Source organism: Scyliorhinus torazame, chromosome 14, assembly GCF_047496885.1.
Source record: "Scyliorhinus torazame isolate Kashiwa2021f chromosome 14, sScyTor2.1, whole genome shotgun sequence".
NCBI lineage: Eukaryota > Metazoa > Chordata > Chondrichthyes > Carcharhiniformes > Scyliorhinidae > Scyliorhinus > Scyliorhinus torazame.
In genome coordinates, this window is record NC_092720.1 from 90,542,924 (window position 1) to 90,564,044 (window position 21,121).

Here is a 21,121-nt window from a genome sequence, read left to right on the forward strand (position 1 = left end):
AGGCAAGGACCCACTATGCCACACAACCTCCAGAGTGAGGGTAAGAAGAAGAAATCATGCTGAGGAATCAGGCTGATAGAAAGAAACCCTTTTTCAGTGGGGAATTCAGAAGTTAAATGCTTGTTTTTATACTGTACTAAGTACAGCAACATTATTTAATATATTTTACAGTTCAGATATGGAAAAAGAAACACCAGCAATCTGTAACATTTCTGTGGGGTTACGCTGCCACTTTACATTCAACTCTGATGTGACCATTCAGTGGAGTAAAGTTAAGAAAGGGCAGAGTCACAGCCAGGCAAAGTCTAGGGAAACGGATGGAAAAAAAAACTCATGACAAATTTTTCTTTGGCTTAACAGGCCAAGAAAATAAGCTGGTACTCGGTGATTAAATAGATTCAAAGTTTGTGGGCAAACTTTGGTATGGTTATCCATGTCTTGAAAGTGTGTGATGGTGGTGGACAATATAGGGAGGAGTGATGTTAAATAGTTGCAGTATTGTGGGGGGGGGGTGGGGGGGCTGCTCGGGTTAGACTTAGTTGAATCACCCTTTTTGGTCTTTGAAAATAAAGAGTATTTGTGAGCTTGGGTCCGGGCAGATAACCTGGTAATTAGTTCAAACAGCAGGGGAGTGTCTAAAAAGTGTGGGGATTCTTTTTATTCCAGTGAATGCTGGGAAGTGAGGGGAAGAATAGTAAAACCCTGGAGGAAAAATAAAAATGTTTTAATAAAATTAAACAAAAAATAAATTTGAATATATATATTTAAATATGGCGTACCTAATCAAAGTTCTGGTTCGAAATAAACCAAGATGGCATGGGAAATAGAAGAGGCCAAAGAGAAAATTGCGACATAGTGTCTATCAGTGATTGGAGCCTGGAACTGCATGCAGATCTACAACATAACTTAAAACAGTGTTTTTCAAACTTTTTTGCCCGGGACCCATTTTTACCAACCAACCTTCGCGACCCACCATTTTCGCTTATCTTTAATGTGACAGGTGAGCCTGCTTGGTCTTCACGATCTCACTTGCTTTCTGCTAAGGACTTCAGCTGATGATTTAAGTTCTCACTACATCCTTTGAAAAAAAATCAAGAGGTTCGTCTCTGAACTCGCCATGTTTAGTCTTCAAATGCCAGTACTTCCCTGCATGGGTGTATGAGCTTGGAATCCCGATTTGCATTGTCATAATTAATAAACCCCACCTCAAGAAATCATCTTTATACTGCTTTGTTCCTGATTTCAGCTACAAAATGGAGGAATCTCTCTTGCACCAAGAGCATGTGATGTCAGTGTATGGGGCATGTGACCTCTCTGCTGCCGCTTCTGGAGAGAAGACTCCCTCTTTTGTCCCTGGGTCAGCGCACTGACGTTCAGAGGGGGTGGCCTGCATTGCCGGGCTCTGGGCCTGCGAACTGCTGAGGGGGCATGCATGTGCGAGACAGCCGGCATTCTGAAAGCCAGTAGCGGCAGGCATTTTAAAAAGCCAACCATTGGGCACTTCTTCCCGCGATCGGGAATGCCACGACCAATGGCCCCGCAATCCTGAGTTTGAACGGTTCTAATAAATCAGACTTGCATTAAAGTAGAGAAAATCTATTAGAGTAGGAGCAGAAGTAGCGTATCGCAGTGCTCTTCAAACTTTTTTTCCACGGACCCATTTTTACCAACTGGCCAGCCTTTGCGACCCACGCTGGCCGGCCTGCGCGACCCACCATTATCTCTTACCTTGTTTGCTGCTGACAAAAATGAAGGAAATGGTTTTGGGTCCCTTTGGCCCTAATACAGGCTCCTCCAATGGAACCTGTTGGATGAAGGTGAAGCCTTCCGGTGCCGGCAAGTATGGAGTCTCCAATTTGTCCAAAGTTTTGCATTTTTTTCCTGTAAAATTTTATCAAATAAACCCCCCCCCCCCCCCCCCCCCCGAAACTTGTAAAAATTAATGTGAAAAAAAATGAATGAAATGAATTATAAAACCCTGCACTTGGAAAACAAAAAGCTGCGACCGTTTAAAAAAAAAAAAAAAAAAAGCCGCCGCACTGCGCATGCGTGCCGATGATCTGGCACGCATGCGCAGTGCGGCTGCTTTTTTTTTTACATGTTCTTGGCCATTTTGAAGGCCGCTTGCAGCCGGTGTTATGAACAGCCGGCTGTTACACGCAGATTTGCACGATCGGGAGCGCCGCACCGGATGGCTCCGCGACCCACCTGACACCCGCCCGCACGTTTGACAATGCCTGGCCTATCGAGTCTGCTCCAAATGAAATGATATTCGATATGATAATCCTCAACTCCACTTTCCCGCCTTGTCTCCATAACCCTTGATTCCCTTACTGATTAAAAATCTGTCTATCTCAGCCTTGAACAAACTTTAAAAAAAGAAGAAAAAAATTAGAGTCCCCAATTCATTTTTTCCATTTAAGGGGCAATTTAGCGTGGCCAATCTACCTACCCTGCACACCTTTGGGTTGTAAAGGCGAAACCCATGCAAACACTGGGTGAATGTGCAAACTCCACAAGGACAGTGACCCAGAGCTGGGATCGAACATGGGACCTCGGCGCCTTGAGCAGTAGTGCTAACCACTGAACCGTCGTGCTGGCTTTGGCTTGAACATACTTAACTACTCGGCCTCTACAGTCCTCTGTGGTAACGAATTCCACAGATTTATTACCCTTTGAGAAGAAATTCCTCCTCATCTCTGTCTTAAATGGGTGACTTCTTACTCTGAGATTATGCCCTCTGGTCCTAGACCCTCCACAAGGGAAACAACCTCTCCCCATCTACCCTGTCCCTCTGATAATCCTATATGTCTCAATAAGGTCGTCTCTCATCTCAATTTTAAATTATCACAAATTGTAACACCAGGATGGACCCAAATGGCATTGAAATACTGACATGATCTGATATCACTTTTGAATGGAAAGATAACAAGTGCTAATTTAATACATAGCCAATAATTTGGGCCATTTGCAGTTTTTCAGTGTTTATATTTCCATGCAGTAGAAGTTACCAGTCAAACAAGCACGTATAAAAAAGACATGTTTTCTGCTTGAATGCTTTCTCACGGGACATCACCATAATGTTTATAGGCATGGTTTATAGAGTATTCAGTTGTTTATTTTTTGCTTTGGTGTTGATTTAAAGTTTATTAGGCTTGCAGTTCTTCAACTGTGGAATAGTACCACTTCAGTTAGTTGGAAGATGAGGAGCTACGTATTTTGATTTTGTATGTTGAACTCCACAAAACTGCTTCTGGCTTCCAGTCACCTGGAACTGAGTTTAGTTCCATACAAAATTTGTTCTCGTCAAATGGTCATTCTACATATGTTAACGTGGCCAGTGTATATCAGTTAGTTAGTATTTCACCTTGAACAAACCGCCTAATTCAGTTCTACAGTATGTTATTACATTTTCCTATGGGTTCGGTAAGAAAACAATTAAAAGCAAGAGCTCTAGTTGCTGTCTTCGTCTTTCTAGTTATAGCATCAAACTGCGGACCATCCTAGTTTGTCTTGGTCAGCACGACATGTATTGCATTATCACAAAGTGGTTGAAAAGATCTGCATCAGTTTAACTATTAATTTGAATGGTGTTAGTTTACATTTCAGTTCAGATTCATCATTGCATTCTGTTTACTGTAAACTTTTGAGTTTTGTGATCAGCATGCTAGAGTAACAGTTTTACTTAACTCCATGATTTCAATAACATTGCAATTTGTTGTGATCTGGAAGGCAAAACAAATTTACTATAAACTTTTTTTTCTTTAGTCTATGAGAAGACAACGCAATGAGGTGGTTGTAGAACTAAGAAAGGTAAGAAGCGTTCATGTTAAAATCCAATTCTGCTACAAAAAGAAATAAATTGCTATTTAGCAACAAAATCTATGCTGCCTAAATGAGGGTATAAAAACATCAGATATATATTTGCTTATGGTTTACTTTTTTGTACAAATGAAATGTTACTTGAAACCTTTTGACACTTGAGTGCTCACAACATGCTGTGTAGAATGTTAGCTTGTTACTTTGTATATATGTAGAGAAAATGAAATTGCATGTGCTTGGAGAAGGTTGGATTATCACCCCTAAATATGAGTCCATTGGATTTTTGTTGGCATTCACAGATTACTACAGTGCAGAAGAGGCCCTTCAACCCACCAAGCCTGCACTGACGCATGAAAGGCCCTGACCTGCCCATCTAATCCCATTTGCCAACATTAGGCCCATAGTCTTGAATGTTATGGCATGCCACGTACTCATCCAGGTACTTTTTAAAGGATATGACACCCTCCCAGGCAGTCACCACTCTGGATAAAAATGTTTTTCCTCAAATCCCCCTTAAACCTCCCACCCCTCACTTTGAACTTGTGTTCCTGCGAACTGACCCTTCAACTAAGGGAAACAGTTGCTCCCTATCCACCCTGTCCATGTTCCTCATCATCTTGTATACCTCAGTCTGGTCACATTACAAATCCATTATCTCTAGTGAATTTTGTGTCCTCAAAATGAAAATATCAATGTCTTGAAATAGAACTTGTCCATTTCAGGCATTCACTGTCAGCACCTCAATTGGAAACAATATGGTTAGATGCAGAGAAAGGCTCCTTCTACTTTAACCAACGATAAACTTCAGAAGAGCTCTCCTTACTAAAGCTGTGTGGCATTTTGCATTGTCCACATAAATTATTGGAACAAAGTTGCTAACTTCATGCCACAAAAGTGCCCACACATTTCACATGGGTGTCAGAAAGCCAAACAGAATAAATCTCCCATTACATTAATATAGGCGGCATCTGAATCCGGGTCCCTGAGGTGAAAGAGCAGTGTGCTAAATATGGCATCGCTGGTCTGCAAGATAGAATTTTGAACTACAGGTACAAGCTAAAATCCAATGTTCAATACTCAAAAACAAAAATGTGATATTGAATCTTATCCTTAACACATCTATTATTAAAATGTGTTTTTCAGAACATTGCAACCTAATGTTGTTTTGTGGTCTCATTGTGACTGTGGTAATTTGCACAAGTGGCCTATTAAGAATACTGCATTTTTAAAAAAGAAAATGGTTTAAGAAAAACATTGTGGAGGCATTCAGAACAGCAAGTAATCCCACTAAGATGCTCTTTCCACTTGGAGAAATAACTGTGAAGAAATATCAATAGAGTAAACCATACAAGTCAGAACAACTTGAAGTTTTTATTTATCATCAGATACTGTGTACATTATTTTCTCAATCAACTCAGCATTGAACTTACAAATAGTTCACTGGTGCAAGTCAAAAGATTATAATTAACAATTTTAGACTTGCACTGAAAAACTGCTATTTCTCACCTGAACAGCAAAGTATTTCTGTTTGTATTTAGAACAAGAGAGATGAACATTTATTAAAGCGAAGAAATGTACCTCAAGAGGATACTTGCGAAGACTCTGACCTTGATGGTGACATCCGAGTGGTAAATACTTTTGCTGTTGTATAAATAAATATTCAGTCGAATTTAGGCTCAAGTTTTGATGCTGACATTGACTGATTATCATTGTAGGCTAGCCTCTTCTACTTTGCAACATCATCAGCAGTTACAATTGTCTGGTTAGATCAAATGACCAGCATTTGATAGTTAATCTAATAAAATGCCAACACTAATTGTGGAAGTAGAGATCTCTTGCCTCGAAATGCGTTGTTATTTCACAAGTTTAAAAATTACTTCCTCGTCCATAATGAAAGCGTATTATTTTACTTGGAGGTTAATTTGCTGATATTGATGTTTATTTTTCTGAACAGTTATCACTATTTAAAAAGGACATTTGTATGCTTTCCATGTTTTTGTAGCTCACTTGGCTAGACAGCTGGTTCGTGATGCCGAGCAGGGCCAACAGCGCAGGTTCAATTCCCGTACTGGCTGAGGTTATTCATGAAGGCTCACCTTCTCAACCTTTCCCCGCGCCTGTGGTTTGGTGATCCTCGGGTTAAATCACCACCAGTCAGCTTTCCCCTCAAAGGGGAAAGCAGCCTATGGTCATCTGGGACTATGGCGACTTTACCTTTATGTAATTATATGTATATTAACCTATGATAAAGTTGGATTTCTCGATTTTAACTTAGTTCAAATGTAATTCAGAAATGTAATCCTGAAATTCAGGGTCCGAACATAATCCGAGTGTAAGATAATATTTTCAATTAGAGCAACATTTTCATTATTAGCACTGAGAATATTTTTATTTCATAGCGATGATACCACAATTGAAAACCAATCTTGTTATAAAATGTGAGTGTTGTTAGAATCACTGGGTAATTTACAGCAATTTTGTTCCCCATTTAAGATCTACTTAATTGTAATTATATAAATATGTGAATAAAATAAGGCACAAGAGGATTTGATCATATTTCAGTTCGGACAATGATGTCACTCTTGGTTCAGTCCTCTTTTTAAAAAAAAAAAATTAAAAAAAAATTTTTATTGGAGTATTTGTAAAATTTTACAACAAAAACAGAAAAAGAACAATCAGCGTTAAACATTAATAGTACAAAAAATAGATAATTCCCCGAATGGCTCTGTCTTCCCAGACCATCGAGAATAACAAAAAACAAACAAACGCAACACTCCCCTGCCCTCCTCTTTCCCCCCCCCCCCAAAAAGCTGCTACTGCCGACATTTTAAATTAAATTTCCCCAAGAAAGTCGACGAGCGACTGCCACCTCCGAGAGAACCCCAACATTGACCCACTTAAGCCAAACTTTATTTTCTCAAGATTGAGAAACCCAACCATGTCACTAACCCAGTTCTCTACGCTCGGGGGGCTTTGAGTCCCTCCACGTTAACAAGATCCGTCTCCGGGCTACCAGAGAGGCAAAGACCAAGACGTCGGCCTCTCACTCCCTGAATTCCCGGGTCTTCTGACGCCCCAAAGATTGCCACCTCTGGACTCGGCACCATCCATGTTCCTAGCACCTTGGACATTGCCCTGGCAAACCCCTGCCAGAACCCTTCAAGCTTCGGGCATGCCCAAAACGTATTGACATGGTTTGCTGGGCTCCCAGGTTCAGTCCTCTTAAATATATTTCATAACACTTGTTAAGTATCTTTATGTAATTCTAACCAGTCTTGCTAAAAGCTAGTGATGAAGTTATACGTCCGCTTTATTGTGAGTGCAAGATACTTTGTGGTCTCAAATCTGTTCACCGAAAATGGGGGCTTCATATTTGTGCCTTAGGGGAAACTTTGTGGAGTGTTTTATAGCTATTTTATATGGTCTTTAGTTTTAGCAGTTTCAGCAAACAAGATTTCTACTGTCAACAAGATGGCCTTTTTCTTTAGTATGCCTCCTAACCAGATATGCTTACTTTATTTCTTATGTGGCCTACAGGTTATTTAATTCTGTGAATGCAATAAATATAACATTTATATGTTTGTACATTTTGTCTTGGGTTTGATTTATCGTACATTAAATTAAATAGTTTTGTAATATGACATTTTTTCAAAAGGCAATCTCAATTTGAACTACTAACTTTAAAAAAAATAATTTGGAAACTAATGTTGTCTTCTTTTACTTCCTTTCTGCAGCAAAATACATCATTAGAAGCAATAGTGCAGGTGACTAACTTTAATGTTAAAGTTGTACTTTTATTTTCCATAGCATGAACTTAAATAAGTATTTACTAATTGTAATTTTATTGAACAGAATGCTTCCAGTGACAACCAGGGGCTTCAGCTCAGTGCGGTGCAGGCTGCTAGGTGAGATTGTCACACTCTGAACTTTCTAATATTTGATAGAATCTCAAGATATATGTAACTTACCTCTGGAAATAAATAATGTTATTTCCTATAGAAACTTAGGCTATTGTTTATTACCAAGAGTGTGTACATTTTTATATTTGTTCATGGATTGTGGGCAAAGCTGGCAAGGCCAACATTTACCAATCCTAATTGCTTTTGAAAAGGTGGTGGTGATCCTTCGCCTTAAATCACTGCAGTCAGTGTAATAAAGTTACATCACAGTTCTCTTGGACAGAATTTAACCCAACGATATGGAATAAATTGTGATATCTTTCCAAGTCACGATGGCGTGGTGTTGATGTGCAGGAGAACTTACAAATGCCGTGTTGCAAAGCGCTTGCGTTCCTTCATCTGGTTGGGGAGGGTATGGTTGTAACGGTCATGGGATTGGAAATGCTGGTGAATGAGCCTTGGTGAGTTGGTGCAGTGCATCTTATAAACGGCACACATTGCAGGCATGGTGCACCAATGATGGGAGCAAATCTTTGAGGTACATTCCTGATCTGGAGAACAGAATGTGAGTGCCTCTGATCTGTCACATGGCTTGTCTGATATTCAGTATTATATGTGCAGACGTTTCCCACAGCTGAATATTGAGAAAAGTGAAATGGCTATCTTCAGTGCATACCACAAATTCTGTTTCCTAGCCACTATCTGAGGTTGCACTAGAATGTTGACAACAGCGACATTTATTTTATCCTGATCTACGTTTTTAAGCCATATGCTGTCCATCACCAAGGTGGCCAACTTTCACCTCCATTATATTGTCTGTCTTCATCCCTGTCTTATTTCATCTGCTGCTGGTCTCATCTGTCTTTTTGTTGCTCAGCTATTCCAATGCTCTAATGGGCAGTCTGATATCTTCCATCAATCTGAGCCCATCCAAAATTCTGATGACCGTATCCAACTTGCAACAAATCTGGTTCACCCATTATCTCTGTATTTTTTTTGTTCCCATTCAGACAATGCCTCAATTTTACAGTCCTTATTTGTTTCCAGATCCCCTCATGATCTTGCCCCTCCCATCTCCTCCTCCATCCATCCATACAACCTCTGAGATACCTATGCCTCCTCCACCGGTTCTAGCCTTTCGTGAGCTTTCATTGCAGCGATGTCTTCGGCTGCCTTGGCTCCAAACTCTGAAACTCATCTCTCCATCCCTCTACTTTCTCTCCTATTTTAAAATGTCTTTTTAAGCCTACCTCTTTAACCAAGGTTTTGGTCATCTAATGTCTTCATTTGGCTACATCCTGTTTAATGCTTCTGTGAAGCGGTGTGGGATATTTTACTACACTAAAGGAGCCTCATAATGGAAAATTGTTGAAAAATGTTCCCAGCTTTCAAGTTATCTTTTGCTGTTTATTGCTTTCAACAGGAAGTTGCTGTCAAGTGATCGCAATCCACCAATAGATGATTTAATAAACTCTGGCATTTTACCAATTCTTGTGCATTGTCTAGAACGAGATGACAAGTAAGTGGCGAGCATTGGCATTTTTATTTAAAATAAACCTTTGGTCTCATATGGTTCTGAAAACTGCATTTCAACATGCAGTGCAAGATGATGACCTGATGGCTTTGTAATTTGATGTATTTTGTTTACAGTCCTTCGTTACAATTTGAAGCAGCATGGGCTTTAACAAACATAGCATCTGGCACTTCAGAACAAACACAGGCTGTGGTTAAATCAAGTGAGTGGCGCTTTATTCTTAAATACCGAGGTTTTACTCGTTACAGGGGTAGCCCTTTAAGTATTGCAAAGCACGTGAATTAATAATTTTCTAAAGCATACAGTTCAATTTGAAAACTATAATTAGAATTTTAGTTTAGTCAAAGTTATGGCATTTTACGAATGGAATCCTTTAGGTCAATAGAACATTTGTTTTGAATAATACTTTAAATGACTTATGAATAAATCACAGTTTATTTTGAAAGTTAGGTTTGTAAACCGCATCTTTGCATTTTCATTATTGCAGCTGATTCTAAAATTGCAGAAGTTATAATAACTTAAAACAAACTAAAAGGAAACTCTCAATATGTCTGATGGGAAAATCTACCTGTCCTGCCTTTTACTGCAATATAATTTTTTCATTGTTCTTTCTGTTAGATGCTGTTCCTCTTTTTTTAAGACTGCTGCACTCTCCACATCAGAATGTGTGTGAACAGGCGGTTTGGGCTTTAGGCAACATCATAGGTATGTTTTGTCATTTGGCATTGTTTATTTTGATGATTTAAAGCTTGGGATTTTCCTTTTGCAGTTATTGGCGTAGATTTCAATTTGTCAACTTAAGTATGAAACTGGTGATGTGAATCCGGTGCAAGTGAAAATTGGATAGTTTCTATTGTGGGGAATTGGCAACACCAATTTTACGGTTGGACAGCAAGTTGTGTTATATGGGAGATCTTGGATCTAGGTGTCTTTAAGAGGCTGAATCACAAGAGTTGTAATGTTTGATATTGAAACTCAAACTTAGGTCGACTCAACCAGCAATACCAACTTTACCTCTATAAGCTGTTCTCTTGACTGATTGCATGTTGTGAGATTGCGGGTTTGACAGTTATAGCTTACTATTGGACACTCTGAAGCCATCAACTTGTGGCCCCTGTCACAAGCACCATTTTCTTACTAATTCTATTTCCCTTTCCTGTCTTGTTTTCTCAAACTGAACCACACTGTTGTTTGATGCTAAGCTTTAACCCATATAATCTATCCGTTACAAAGATTGCTTGAAATGTTGCTGCTTGCCACTTGATCATTGGAACCCTTGTTACAACCATTGTCACTTTCTAGTCTTGACTGTTCCAATGCATGCCTATTGGCCCCTTGTCCTCCTGCCCTCACAAATTATATCTTGTCCAACACTTATTTATGTAATTTGCCCTTTCTCATTCATCCATTATCCCCTTCACCTTCCATTTCCAATATATTTAAACTTGTATTTCTCACCATTATCTACAAGCCCATTTATAAGATGCAGGAAGGATGTTCCCGATGGTGGGTGTGTCCAGAAGCAGGGAGCACAGTCTGAGGATATGGGGTAAATCATTTAGGACAGAGAGGGGGAGAAATCTCTTCACCCAAAGAATGGTGAGCCTGTGGAACTCGTTACCACAGGAAGCACTTGAAACCATACAATGTATTGGACTCAAGAAGCAGTTAGATATAGCATTTAGGGCAGAGGGGATCACAGGATATGGGGCAAAGTGGGATTAGGCTATTGAGTTGGATGATCAGCCATGATAATGAATTACGGAGCAGGCTTGAAGGGCAGAATGGCCTCATCCTGCTATTTTTATGTTTTTCTATGTTTATTTATGTTTCTATAACAATCAGGTTCTATTACCTTGTAAAAACTCCCAACTCTTCAATTACTCTGATTCTGGCTTTCTCCTTATCTCTTGCCTCATCACTGTCTCATTATTAGAACTTTAAACTCACATTAGTCTTTCTGAAATTCTCCTTGGGCCATCTCTTCTTGGATCTTTACTTTTAAAATATTCTTCCACATCACCTAATCTCTCTCACTTGACTTGGCATCCATTTCTGTGAGGTGTCTTGATAATAGTTCTATGTTAAACGGGATTGCAGGCATGGTAGCACAGTGGTTAGCACTGTTACTTCATAGCGCCAGGGACCTGGGTTCCATTCCCGGCTTGGGTCACTGTCTGTGCGGAGTCTGCATGTTCACCCCGTGTCTGCGTGGTTTTCCTCCGGGTGCTCTGGTTTCCTCCCACAGGTCCCGAAAGACGTGCTTGTTAGGTGAATTGGACATTCTGAATTCTCCTTCAGGGTACCCAACCAGACGCTGAGTGTGGCGATTAGGGGATTTTCACAGTAACTTCATTGCAGTGTTAATGTAAGCCTACTTGTGACACTAATAAAGATTATTATGATTATTATTATAAATTCAATTTGTTGACTATTTTGTAGACATTTCAACTTTTTAAGATGTTTTATTTACTTGAAACACACCTGGAGTATTCTGAACAATATGTGGATTTTTTTCCTATTCTTTTGGATTTAGTTTACTATTTTCTTTTTATTTGGCTAGTGTGAAGGTGTTGCAAATGGGGTGGCACAGTGGTTAGTACTGCTGCCTCACAGCACCAGGGACTCGGGATCACTTCTGGTCTTGGGTGACTGTGGGAGTTTGCACATTCTCCCTGTGACTGCATGGGGTTCCTCCCGGTGTTCCAGTTTCCCCCTCAGTCCAAAGATGTTCAGGTTAGGTCGATTGGCTATGCTAAATTGCCCCTTAGTGTATAAAAGTTTAGGTTACGGGGATAGGGTGTGGGCATGGGTCTAGGCGTGGTGTCTTTCGGAGGGTTGGTGCAGACTAGATGGGCAATAGCCTTCTGCACTGTAGAATTCTATGATTCTAGTGTCCAGGGTAGGGAGTGCCCTTTCGGAAGGTCGATGCAGACTTGATGGTCGAATGGATCCTTTTGCACTGTAGGGAATCTGATTCTATGAATGTGTAGCAAGTGTCCGAATAGGTATATACTATTGGTTACACCAAAAAAGATACTGTGATTTAGTTTTACATGATACAGAAAAATTCTCAACATGTTACTGTGGAAAGCCAATGGCCTACTTTTCAGAAATAATTGCAAAGCAGGAAGTTACTTGCTTACCTTGTTCTTTATCATTATTGCTGTAATTTGTTCTTCACCTCAAGACATACAGTATTTTATGCCAGTAAGCAGCTGTGGCTCATAGTTTTTAAACTAGGATTCATCTACCAGTTAGGGTAGTGACGAAAGGCCACTACTCTGTTTTGAGAAAAGCAGAGAGTTCTCAAATTGAATGACCAACATTCATCCCTCAAACGATTTAACTAGTTATTTATTTCATTGTTTGTGAGAATTGTGCAAATTGACTGCTGTATTTGCTAACAAAAACAGCTGGCTTATTCATCAAAAAGTACTTGATTTGATGTAAAATAAATGACTGATGTAGTCTGTTAGCTTTGTATGCGGTGGGCTGTTTCTTTTTCATGTGGATTGATATTTTGCATGATATGCTTTGTGTGATGAAACTGAAATAATTTTCCCCCCTCAATTGTTACAAATAGGGGATGGCCCTCAATGCAGAGATTATGTAATTAGCCTGGGAGTTGTGAAGCCCCTACTTTCTTTCATTAGTCCATCAATTCCTATTACTTTTCTTCGAAATGTCACATGGGTGATGGTTAATCTCTGCCGTCACAAAGACCCTCCCCCACCGATGGAAACAATTCAGGAGGTAAGTAGTTTGAGACTTATTCATTTGTTTCACGATTTTAAAATTAAAGTTTCTGCTGAATCATTTGAAAGCTAAAATTGATACTAATCATCTGAATAAAAATCTTTTTTCTAGATTCTTCCAGCCTTATGCGTGCTCATCCACCACACCGATGTTAATGTAAGTAACATGAATTCAGCACGTGCAGAAACTATTTCCTTAATAGTGTGACATAGTTTGCACAAGTTATTTGTATTTTTTTGAAAGACGAAAAGTGCATTCTCTCTTTATCCATTTCAGTCCTCCATAAAAGCATGCTGCTCCCACTCTTCCAATCTAGCTTTCTTTGTGGCCCCACCAACATTCATCCTTTGTGGCAGTCTTCGGCTGTCTTTAAACCATTTTGGCACTTTCTCCCTAAATCATTTTACGTTTTTACTTTTGTCCCCATCTTCATAGTTGCAAGATGATGTGCTTTTTGTATGCCTCTCTTTAAATCATCTCTCTTTAAATATCACTATTAATTGAATTCAGTTTATTTTGCTCCAAAACACCTTTCCCTCCAGGTTGTTACTTAGGAGGTCAAACTTTCAGAGCTTTGCACAGTGTTTAAATGCTATTTCTTATCGCCATTAGGTTGACACATTTAATAGATTTATATCATAATTTTGCAGATGAAAGGATAAATTGTAACTGAAAAGCAACAATGATTCTCCATGTCTGGCGGCATGTGGCACAGTGGTTAGCACTGGGACTGTGGCGCTGAGGACCCGGGTTCGAATCTCGGCCCTGGGTCACTGTCCGTGTGGACTTTGCACATTCTCCCCATGTCTGCATGGGTTTCACCCCCACAACCCAAAGATGTGCAGGTTAGGTGGATTGGCCACACTAAATTGCCCCTTAATTGGAAATAAATAATTGGGCACTCTAATTTTTAAAAAATAAATTTAGAGTACCCAATTCATTTTTCCAATTAAGGGGCAATTTAGGGTGACTAATCCACCTATCCTGCACATCTTTTGGTTGTGGGGGCGAAACCCACGCAAACACGGGGGAAATGTGCAAACTTCACGCGGACAATGACCCAGAGCCGGGATCGAACCTGGGACCTCGGCGCTGAGGCAGCAGGGCTAACCCACTGTGCTGCCCTGGGTACTCTAAATTTAAAACAAAAAAATGATTCTCCATGTGGCTTTTCCTTGTTGGACGCCAGCAATCCAAGGGAGAGAAAATCAAAAGGAAATTGGGTGATGGTTAAATTCAGACCATGTACTTCTGCTTTTAAGTAATTTTGCACGCGAGTTACAATTTGTAAAAGCTTCATGCCTTTTAAATAGTAAAATATATGCACAAATATGTTGGTGATAGTTTGTTCTGCAGTCTCTCTGTTAAGTATATCGACAAACTTTTTTTTTGTCTACTTGTATACTCACCAAACACTTCGAAGTTTTTTAAATGATTTTTTTTATGACCATCGAGCACTTAAGTTGATGTACAACTGCGAGCTACCTGTGGCATTTCACACTGTAAATCAGAGTACAAGAAACTATTGTAAAGTAAATGGAATAAAAAGAGAGTCCGTGCTAGCCCACGTAGTTGTAGTACAAGTCACATAGATTACTCTCCGTAGATAGCATAGTTTACATTTGTCCTTTTTTAAAAAAAATCCCCTCCTTTTTCATGTTTTCTCCCAAATTTCTGAGAATCCCCCCCCCCCCCCAATGTTCAATGTAATCCAATTCTCGAAAGTCCATAAATTGTAGAATCCTTCCATCCTTCCCCTCCGTTCAAATTTGACCTTTTCAAGCGTCAAGAATTCCAGCAGGTTCCCCTGCCACGCCAGGGCACAGGATGGAGAGGTTGATCTCCACCATAACAGGATCCACCTTTGGGCGATCAACGAGGCAAAGGCTACAACATCTGCCTCCACGCCCGAGTCCAGTCTCACGTGCACCACTTTAGAGATTACCCTAAACACTTCCTTCCAATAATCCTCCACCTTTAGACAGGACCAAAACATATGAACGTGGTTTGCCACCCCCCCAACCCACCCACCCCGGCAACGATCACACACATCTTCCACCCCTTCAAAGAGCCGGCTCATCCTCGCTCTTGTAAGGTGTGTTCTATACACCACCTTCAGCTGTGTCAGTCCCAACCTCGCACACGAGGTTACATTTGTCCTTTTATTAAATTGGCAGTGCATTCACCGTCTGATGTACTACTTGTGCCATTTGAATAATTTACTAGCCTCGTGTAATTTGGTTGGTTTAGCATACCCTGCAGAATCAAGTTTATATCAAGGTCAAACCACTGCTGCCTCACTGCGCTGAGCACCCAGGTTCGGCCCCGGGTCATTCTCCGTGTCTGTATGGGTCTCACTCCTACAACCTAAAGATGTGCGGGTGGATTCACCACGCTAAATTGCTCCTTAATTGGAATTTAAAAAGAAATAACAATGGGTTAATTGTGACTTCCATATTACTCATGCTGAATGTTGTTGTGAACTTCAGATTTTAGTCGACACTGTTTGGGCCCTATCCTACCTAACAGATGCTGGAAATGAACAGATTCAAATGGTTATCGATTCGGGGATTGTTCCTCATTTGGTGCCCCTTCTCAGCCATCAGGAGGTCAAAGTTCAGGTAAGGATTCAGTCAGCTAAGTTATGAATTTTTCCCTCTGACCATTTGGTTTTAAATGAAATGTTATTTGTAAAGACATTTCCTTTCAAGTTTTTGTAATACAACTGGTCACAGGTCTTGTGTACCAGATCGAATCTAAGCAGTCAGCTGAAACCAATTGAAATGTAAGACCAAGAGCATTAAATCAGCCAGATGAATGGCTCATTGGTGGCAACCTCACTCAACTTTGTTGAAAAATGCCACATTACAGTCACAAATCGATTACATTGCTTGATTGCATTTATTCGTGAGAGATTTTATGTTCGGGCTTGTGCTAAAATGTTTTTTGGTGAAACTTGAGTGCAACTTCACCTCAGCAAGACCGACTCACTGGTTATGATCCCCATAGAGTCTGATAACTTGAGAAGAAATTTGAATTCCCAGTAGGCAACTTATTGGAATTGTAAGATTTTAAGTTTCAACACTTATTTTTACTGTAAAAAAACAAGCTAAAAATAACCTTGATTAAACACTAAATTGCAGGCAACTTGCACTCAGAAAAGCTCCCTCGCTAAAGCTTTAATGCAACCAAAATTCTTCCTCTCTAGTCACTTTACCCGTCCTTAAGTGCACATTCTATCTTCTTGGAGCTAGTCCAAATGATTTGTATCTCCTGAGAGCTTGCTTCACTTTTTTTTCCCCCCTTTCCCAGCCAGATAACTTCTAACTCCCAAACTGGCTTTCAATGTTCGTTAACCTGGAGATTCATTCCTATAGCAAAGCTTGATGAATCTTCCCAGTCTTGTTTAAATTATGAATTCTGTTTCATGCAAGTGCAGATTTCCACCCACATTTTTGCGTGTTGAACCATAGAGACTTGAAAACTCTATCTCACTGCTCTCTGTATCCACTCCCTATCTTGGGTCCTTGCAGACTGAAACTGAGAGTTTAAGAAAATACCCTGCTAACCACTGACGCCCTCAATTTCTTGGAGAATGAAATTAGCTATACATTTGTGATTTTAAATTGAAGGTACTATTGAGCAAATGTTGCAAAATGAGGGCTATGTTGGAATGAATCTTTAAAATAAAAAGCTAATAGCTTCAATGAATTGTGTGCTATTTTTAGAAAATGCATAAGCCTGTTTTTGTCTGATTAGTTATAATGAGAAATTTGTATGTTTTAAGTTTGTGCATTTTGTGAAATAAAACATGTAAATTATTTCTATATATTTTTAACAAAATACTGACATTTGCCCAGACTGCAGCTTTGCGAGCCGTGGGAAATATTGTAACTGGCACTGACGAGCAAACACAAGTAGTCCTGAATTGCGAAGCTCTTTCTCATTTCCCAGGATTGTTGGCTCATCCTAAAGAGAAAATCAATAAGGTAACACTCCCTTTTCCCTATGAATTCTACACCGTTCACAGTTCCCATGTTCCTCATGATCAAAAATAGTAACATTTACAGTAATTCTGTTTTAATATGGTTTATTTGTTAATGGTAAGATACAACTATTTAAAAATAACATTTACCTAGAAAGTAGATTGGTTTGAAATTATGAAATATTTGGTAAGAAACTTGTGGTACATAAGAACGAGGAGCAGGAATAGGCCATCTGGTCCTTCGAGTCTGCTCCGCCATTCAATGAGATCATGGCTGATCTTTTGTGGACTCAGCTCCACTTTCTCGCCCGAACAACACCATAACCCTTTATTCCTTTATTTTAACAAAAAGCTATCTATCTTTAGCAAAACATTTAATGAAGGAGCCTCAACTGCTTCACTGGGCAGGGAATTCCATAGATTCACAATCCTTTGGGTGAAGAAGTTGCTCCTGAGCTCAGTCCTAAATCTACTTTCCCTTATTTTGAGGCTATGCACCCTAGTTCTGCTTTTACCCGCCAGTGGAAACAACCTCCCCGCATCTATCCTATCTATTCCTGTCATAATTTTATATGTTTCTATAAGATCCCCCCCACATCATTCTAAATTCCAACATGTACAGTCCCAGTCTACTCAACCTCCCCTTGTAATCAGCCCCCTCAACTCTGGGATTAACCTAGTGAATCTCCTCTGCACACCCTCCAGCGCCAGTACGTCCTTTCTCAGGTGAGACCAAAACTGAATACAATACTCTAGGTGTGGCCTCACTAACACCTTATACAATTGCAGCATAACCTCCCTAGTCTTAAACTCCATTCCTCTAGCAATGAAGGACAAAACTCCATTCACCTTCTTAATCACCTGTTGCACCTGTAAACCAACTTTTTGCGACTCATGAACTAGGACACCCAGGTCCCTCTGCACAGCAGCATGTTTTAATATTTTATCATTTAAATAATAATCCCTTTTGCTGTTATTCCTACCAAAATGGATAACCTCACATTTGTCAACATTGTATTCCATCTGCCAGATCCTAGCCCATTCACTTAAACTATCCAAATCCCTCTGCAGACTTCCAGTATCCTCTGCACTTTTTGCTTTACCACTCATCTTAGTGTCGTCTGCAAACTTGGACACATTGCACTTGGTTCCCAATTCCAAATCATCTATGTAAATAGTGAACAATTGTGGAATGTGTGTTATTGGCTGGCAGTATGGATCTAATTTCATTTGTAAACATCAGTGCTGATACTGAAGTGCATCTGAAGGCAATCATACTTCATTTGTGGGGCTTTACAATGTGTGATTTTGCTGATGATTTGAACCTCAAACAGTCCATTAGCCGGCTTGAATATGCCAGAATTCTCTGACAGGGTGGCAATGTGATCCTGTGAACAGATCCAGCAAGAGGTAGCATCTAAAAATATATTTCTGAGTAGAATCTTGAACGTATCCATTGTACAATGTTTACTAAAGTCACTTTCTGCAGCTTTGTACAAAGATACTTTAAATAGTGAATCATTGAGGGCGTCATGTGGCGCAGTGGTCAGCACTGGTACTGCGGTGCTGAGGACCCGGGTTCGAATCCCAGCTCCGGGTCACTGTCCGTGTGGAGTTTGCACATTCTCCTCGTGAGTTTCACCCCCACAGCCCAAAGATGTGCAGGTTAGGTGGATTGGCCACACTAAATTGCCCCTTAATTGGAAAAAAAATGATTGGGAACTCTAAATTTAATAAAAAAAAGAGGGAAAAAAAGTGAATCATTTAATGTACATTTAAATACTTGCTCTTAAAGTGCAGATGTCTCCAAAAATTAGAAGTCTACAGGCAATGTAAGTAATGCACTTGTAAGTCTTGACCTCCAATCTGTTTTCTAATTATGCAGGAGGCGGTATGGTTCCTATCCAACATCACAGCTGGAAACCAGCAGCAAGTACAAGCAGTGATTGACGCGAACCTTGTTCCTATGATTATACACCTCTTAGATAAGGTGAGATGCTACACATGCTTTTGTTTGCTTTTACTTAGTCTATTGAGACATTGTAAAGTGCCCTATACTGTTTTCTTTTTAATTCAATTATCTATGTAAATCTGCTAATTCATTATATGTGGAGAATGTTAGAATCATTCCATATTTAAAATCTGTTCAAAGTGTAGTGAGAAATTGTAATAGATCTCCAAAAAAATTGTCATAAGTGGCAGCACTGTGGCGCAGTGGGTTAGTCCTGTTGCCTCACGGCGCCAAGGTCCCAGGTTTGATCCTGGCTCTGGGTCACTGTCCGTGTAGAGTTTGCACATTCTCCCCGTGTTTGCGTGTGTTTCACCCCCACAACCCAAAGATGTGCAGGCTAGGTGGATTGGCCACACTAAAATTGCCCCTTAATTGGAAAAAATGAATTGGGCCTCTACATTTAATTTTTTTTTAAAAAATTGTCATCAGGAGAGCAATGAAGCGTGGTCTTTTTGTGAATTCATTGTAGGTTTAAATCGGAAAATAACAAAACTGGGTTCAAACAATTATTATAAAATAGCGCCTCATAATTCTGAAAAGTAAATCAGTTCTGTATCATTACTGTGCGTCGATTCAATTCTGACTTGTGTACCTTTTCTTCTCAGGGTGATTTTGGCACTCAGAAAGAAGCTGCTTGGGCGATAAGTAATCTAACTATTAGTGGCAGGAAAGAACAGGTGGGTAAAACTACACAAGTTTAAGTGAAACGGCTGACATAGTCAGGAAGTTATGCTAAGTTAATTTAAACTCTTGTATTGTAATGTTGGGAGTACAGCTTTAGTTTGAAATATCGCTTGGAATTTATGTAAATTGCTTTGTTCAAATGCTTTGTCATTACTGTTTTGTAAAAGATAGAAATATGTGATACTGACAACTATTTTTCATTAGGTTGCATACCTGATTCAACAAAAAGTAGTTCCTCCATTCTGTAACCTGCTTACAGTGAAAGACTCTCAGGTAGTGCAAGTGGTATTGGACGGATTAAGTAACATCCTCAAGATGGCAGACGATGAGGCAGAAACAATAGCTAGTCTGATTGAAGAATGTGGTGGTAAGAATAAAATAATTTTATTCCTCTATGAAAGTACTTCTGGAGATTTTGACCCTCTACATTGGATTGCAGTCTTGATTAATGCTTTATCCAGATTTTCTCCCATGTAGAGCTTTTTTTACAATACCCAAGTCCTGTGGCTGGGGTGTGAAGGCATACCGAGAGTAGGGAGTAGATGATTTCCTGGGTTGATTAAAAATGCCTCCCAGCAATTTAGCAATGGGCACCAATTGACTTGCCTCCAAAATGAATAAATGTACAAATTGTTAATCCTGCATGTGCCCCTATCTCTGCACACCTCCATATTAATTTAAGGATGGATAGGTAACTTCATAGTAGACATTCTATTCCTGCAGTGGGGTCACATTGATTCAATGTGCCTTGTACATCAATATTTGTTGGGTACTCTTCAGTCTTCTGACAAAAAAATATTTATCCTTGCTAATCAATAAGCTATTCTTGACATTAATCTGTGTGTGGCCAGACTTTATCCAAATGATTTTTGAAGTATCCAACCGTGGCTAGGATTAATCAGTTGATGAAAAAGGTACCTATGTTGAATGACAATTGGAAGGCAGTGAGATCAGCTGGCCTGGAAATATTTGTATATGGTTATGGAATCAGTAATGCTTATCCCTGTAATGAGGCCAGGCTCACTCAGTTCCTAATCTTATTATAGCCTTGGTTCACACTTGGACAAAAGAGCTGATCAGAGGCGAGGTGAGAGTGACTGTCCGTCACATCAAGGCAGCACTTGAGTGAGTGTGGCATCAAGGAGACTTGGCAAAACGAGTAAATGAAGATGGTGGGTGAACTCTCCTGGTTGGAGCCATACCTATCACAAAGGACGATGGTTATAGTTGTTGGAGGTCAATCATCTTAGTCCCTAGACATCACTGCTGGAGTTCCTCCAGGTAGTGTCCTAGGCCCAACTGTCATCATCTGCTTCATCAATGATCTTTCTTCCATCATAAGGTTAGAAGTGGGGATGTTCGCTGATGATGGCACAATGTTCAGCATCATTCGCAATATGTACTGAAGCAGTCTGTGTCCAAAAGCA

At 39.8% G+C, this 21,121-nt stretch overlaps 1 protein-coding gene across 2 annotated transcripts in view; it reads left to right on the forward strand.

Annotated features, from left to right (window-relative positions):
• kpna4 (karyopherin alpha 4 (importin alpha 3)) overlaps positions 1 to 21,121 on the forward strand; it is a 40,638-nt gene that overhangs the window by 8,696 nt on the left and 10,821 nt on the right. For both annotated transcript variants that reach the window (XM_072474463.1, XM_072474464.1), the window contains exons 2-15: positions 3,769 to 3,813; positions 5,361 to 5,450; positions 7,557 to 7,586; positions 7,675 to 7,727; positions 9,145 to 9,240; positions 9,372 to 9,457; positions 9,874 to 9,960; positions 12,842 to 13,011; positions 13,126 to 13,170; positions 15,504 to 15,635; positions 16,875 to 17,003; positions 18,885 to 18,989; positions 19,616 to 19,687; positions 19,899 to 20,061. In XM_072474463.1, the coding sequence (XP_072330564.1) occupies positions 3,769 to 3,813; positions 5,361 to 5,450; positions 7,557 to 7,586; positions 7,675 to 7,727; positions 9,145 to 9,240; positions 9,372 to 9,457; positions 9,874 to 9,960; positions 12,842 to 13,011; positions 13,126 to 13,170; positions 15,504 to 15,635; positions 16,875 to 17,003; positions 18,885 to 18,989; positions 19,616 to 19,687; positions 19,899 to 20,061 (1,303 nt within the window). The remainder of the gene's footprint in view (positions 1 to 3,768; positions 3,814 to 5,360; positions 5,451 to 7,556; positions 7,587 to 7,674; positions 7,728 to 9,144; positions 9,241 to 9,371; positions 9,458 to 9,873; positions 9,961 to 12,841; positions 13,012 to 13,125; positions 13,171 to 15,503; positions 15,636 to 16,874; positions 17,004 to 18,884; positions 18,990 to 19,615; positions 19,688 to 19,898; positions 20,062 to 21,121) is intronic.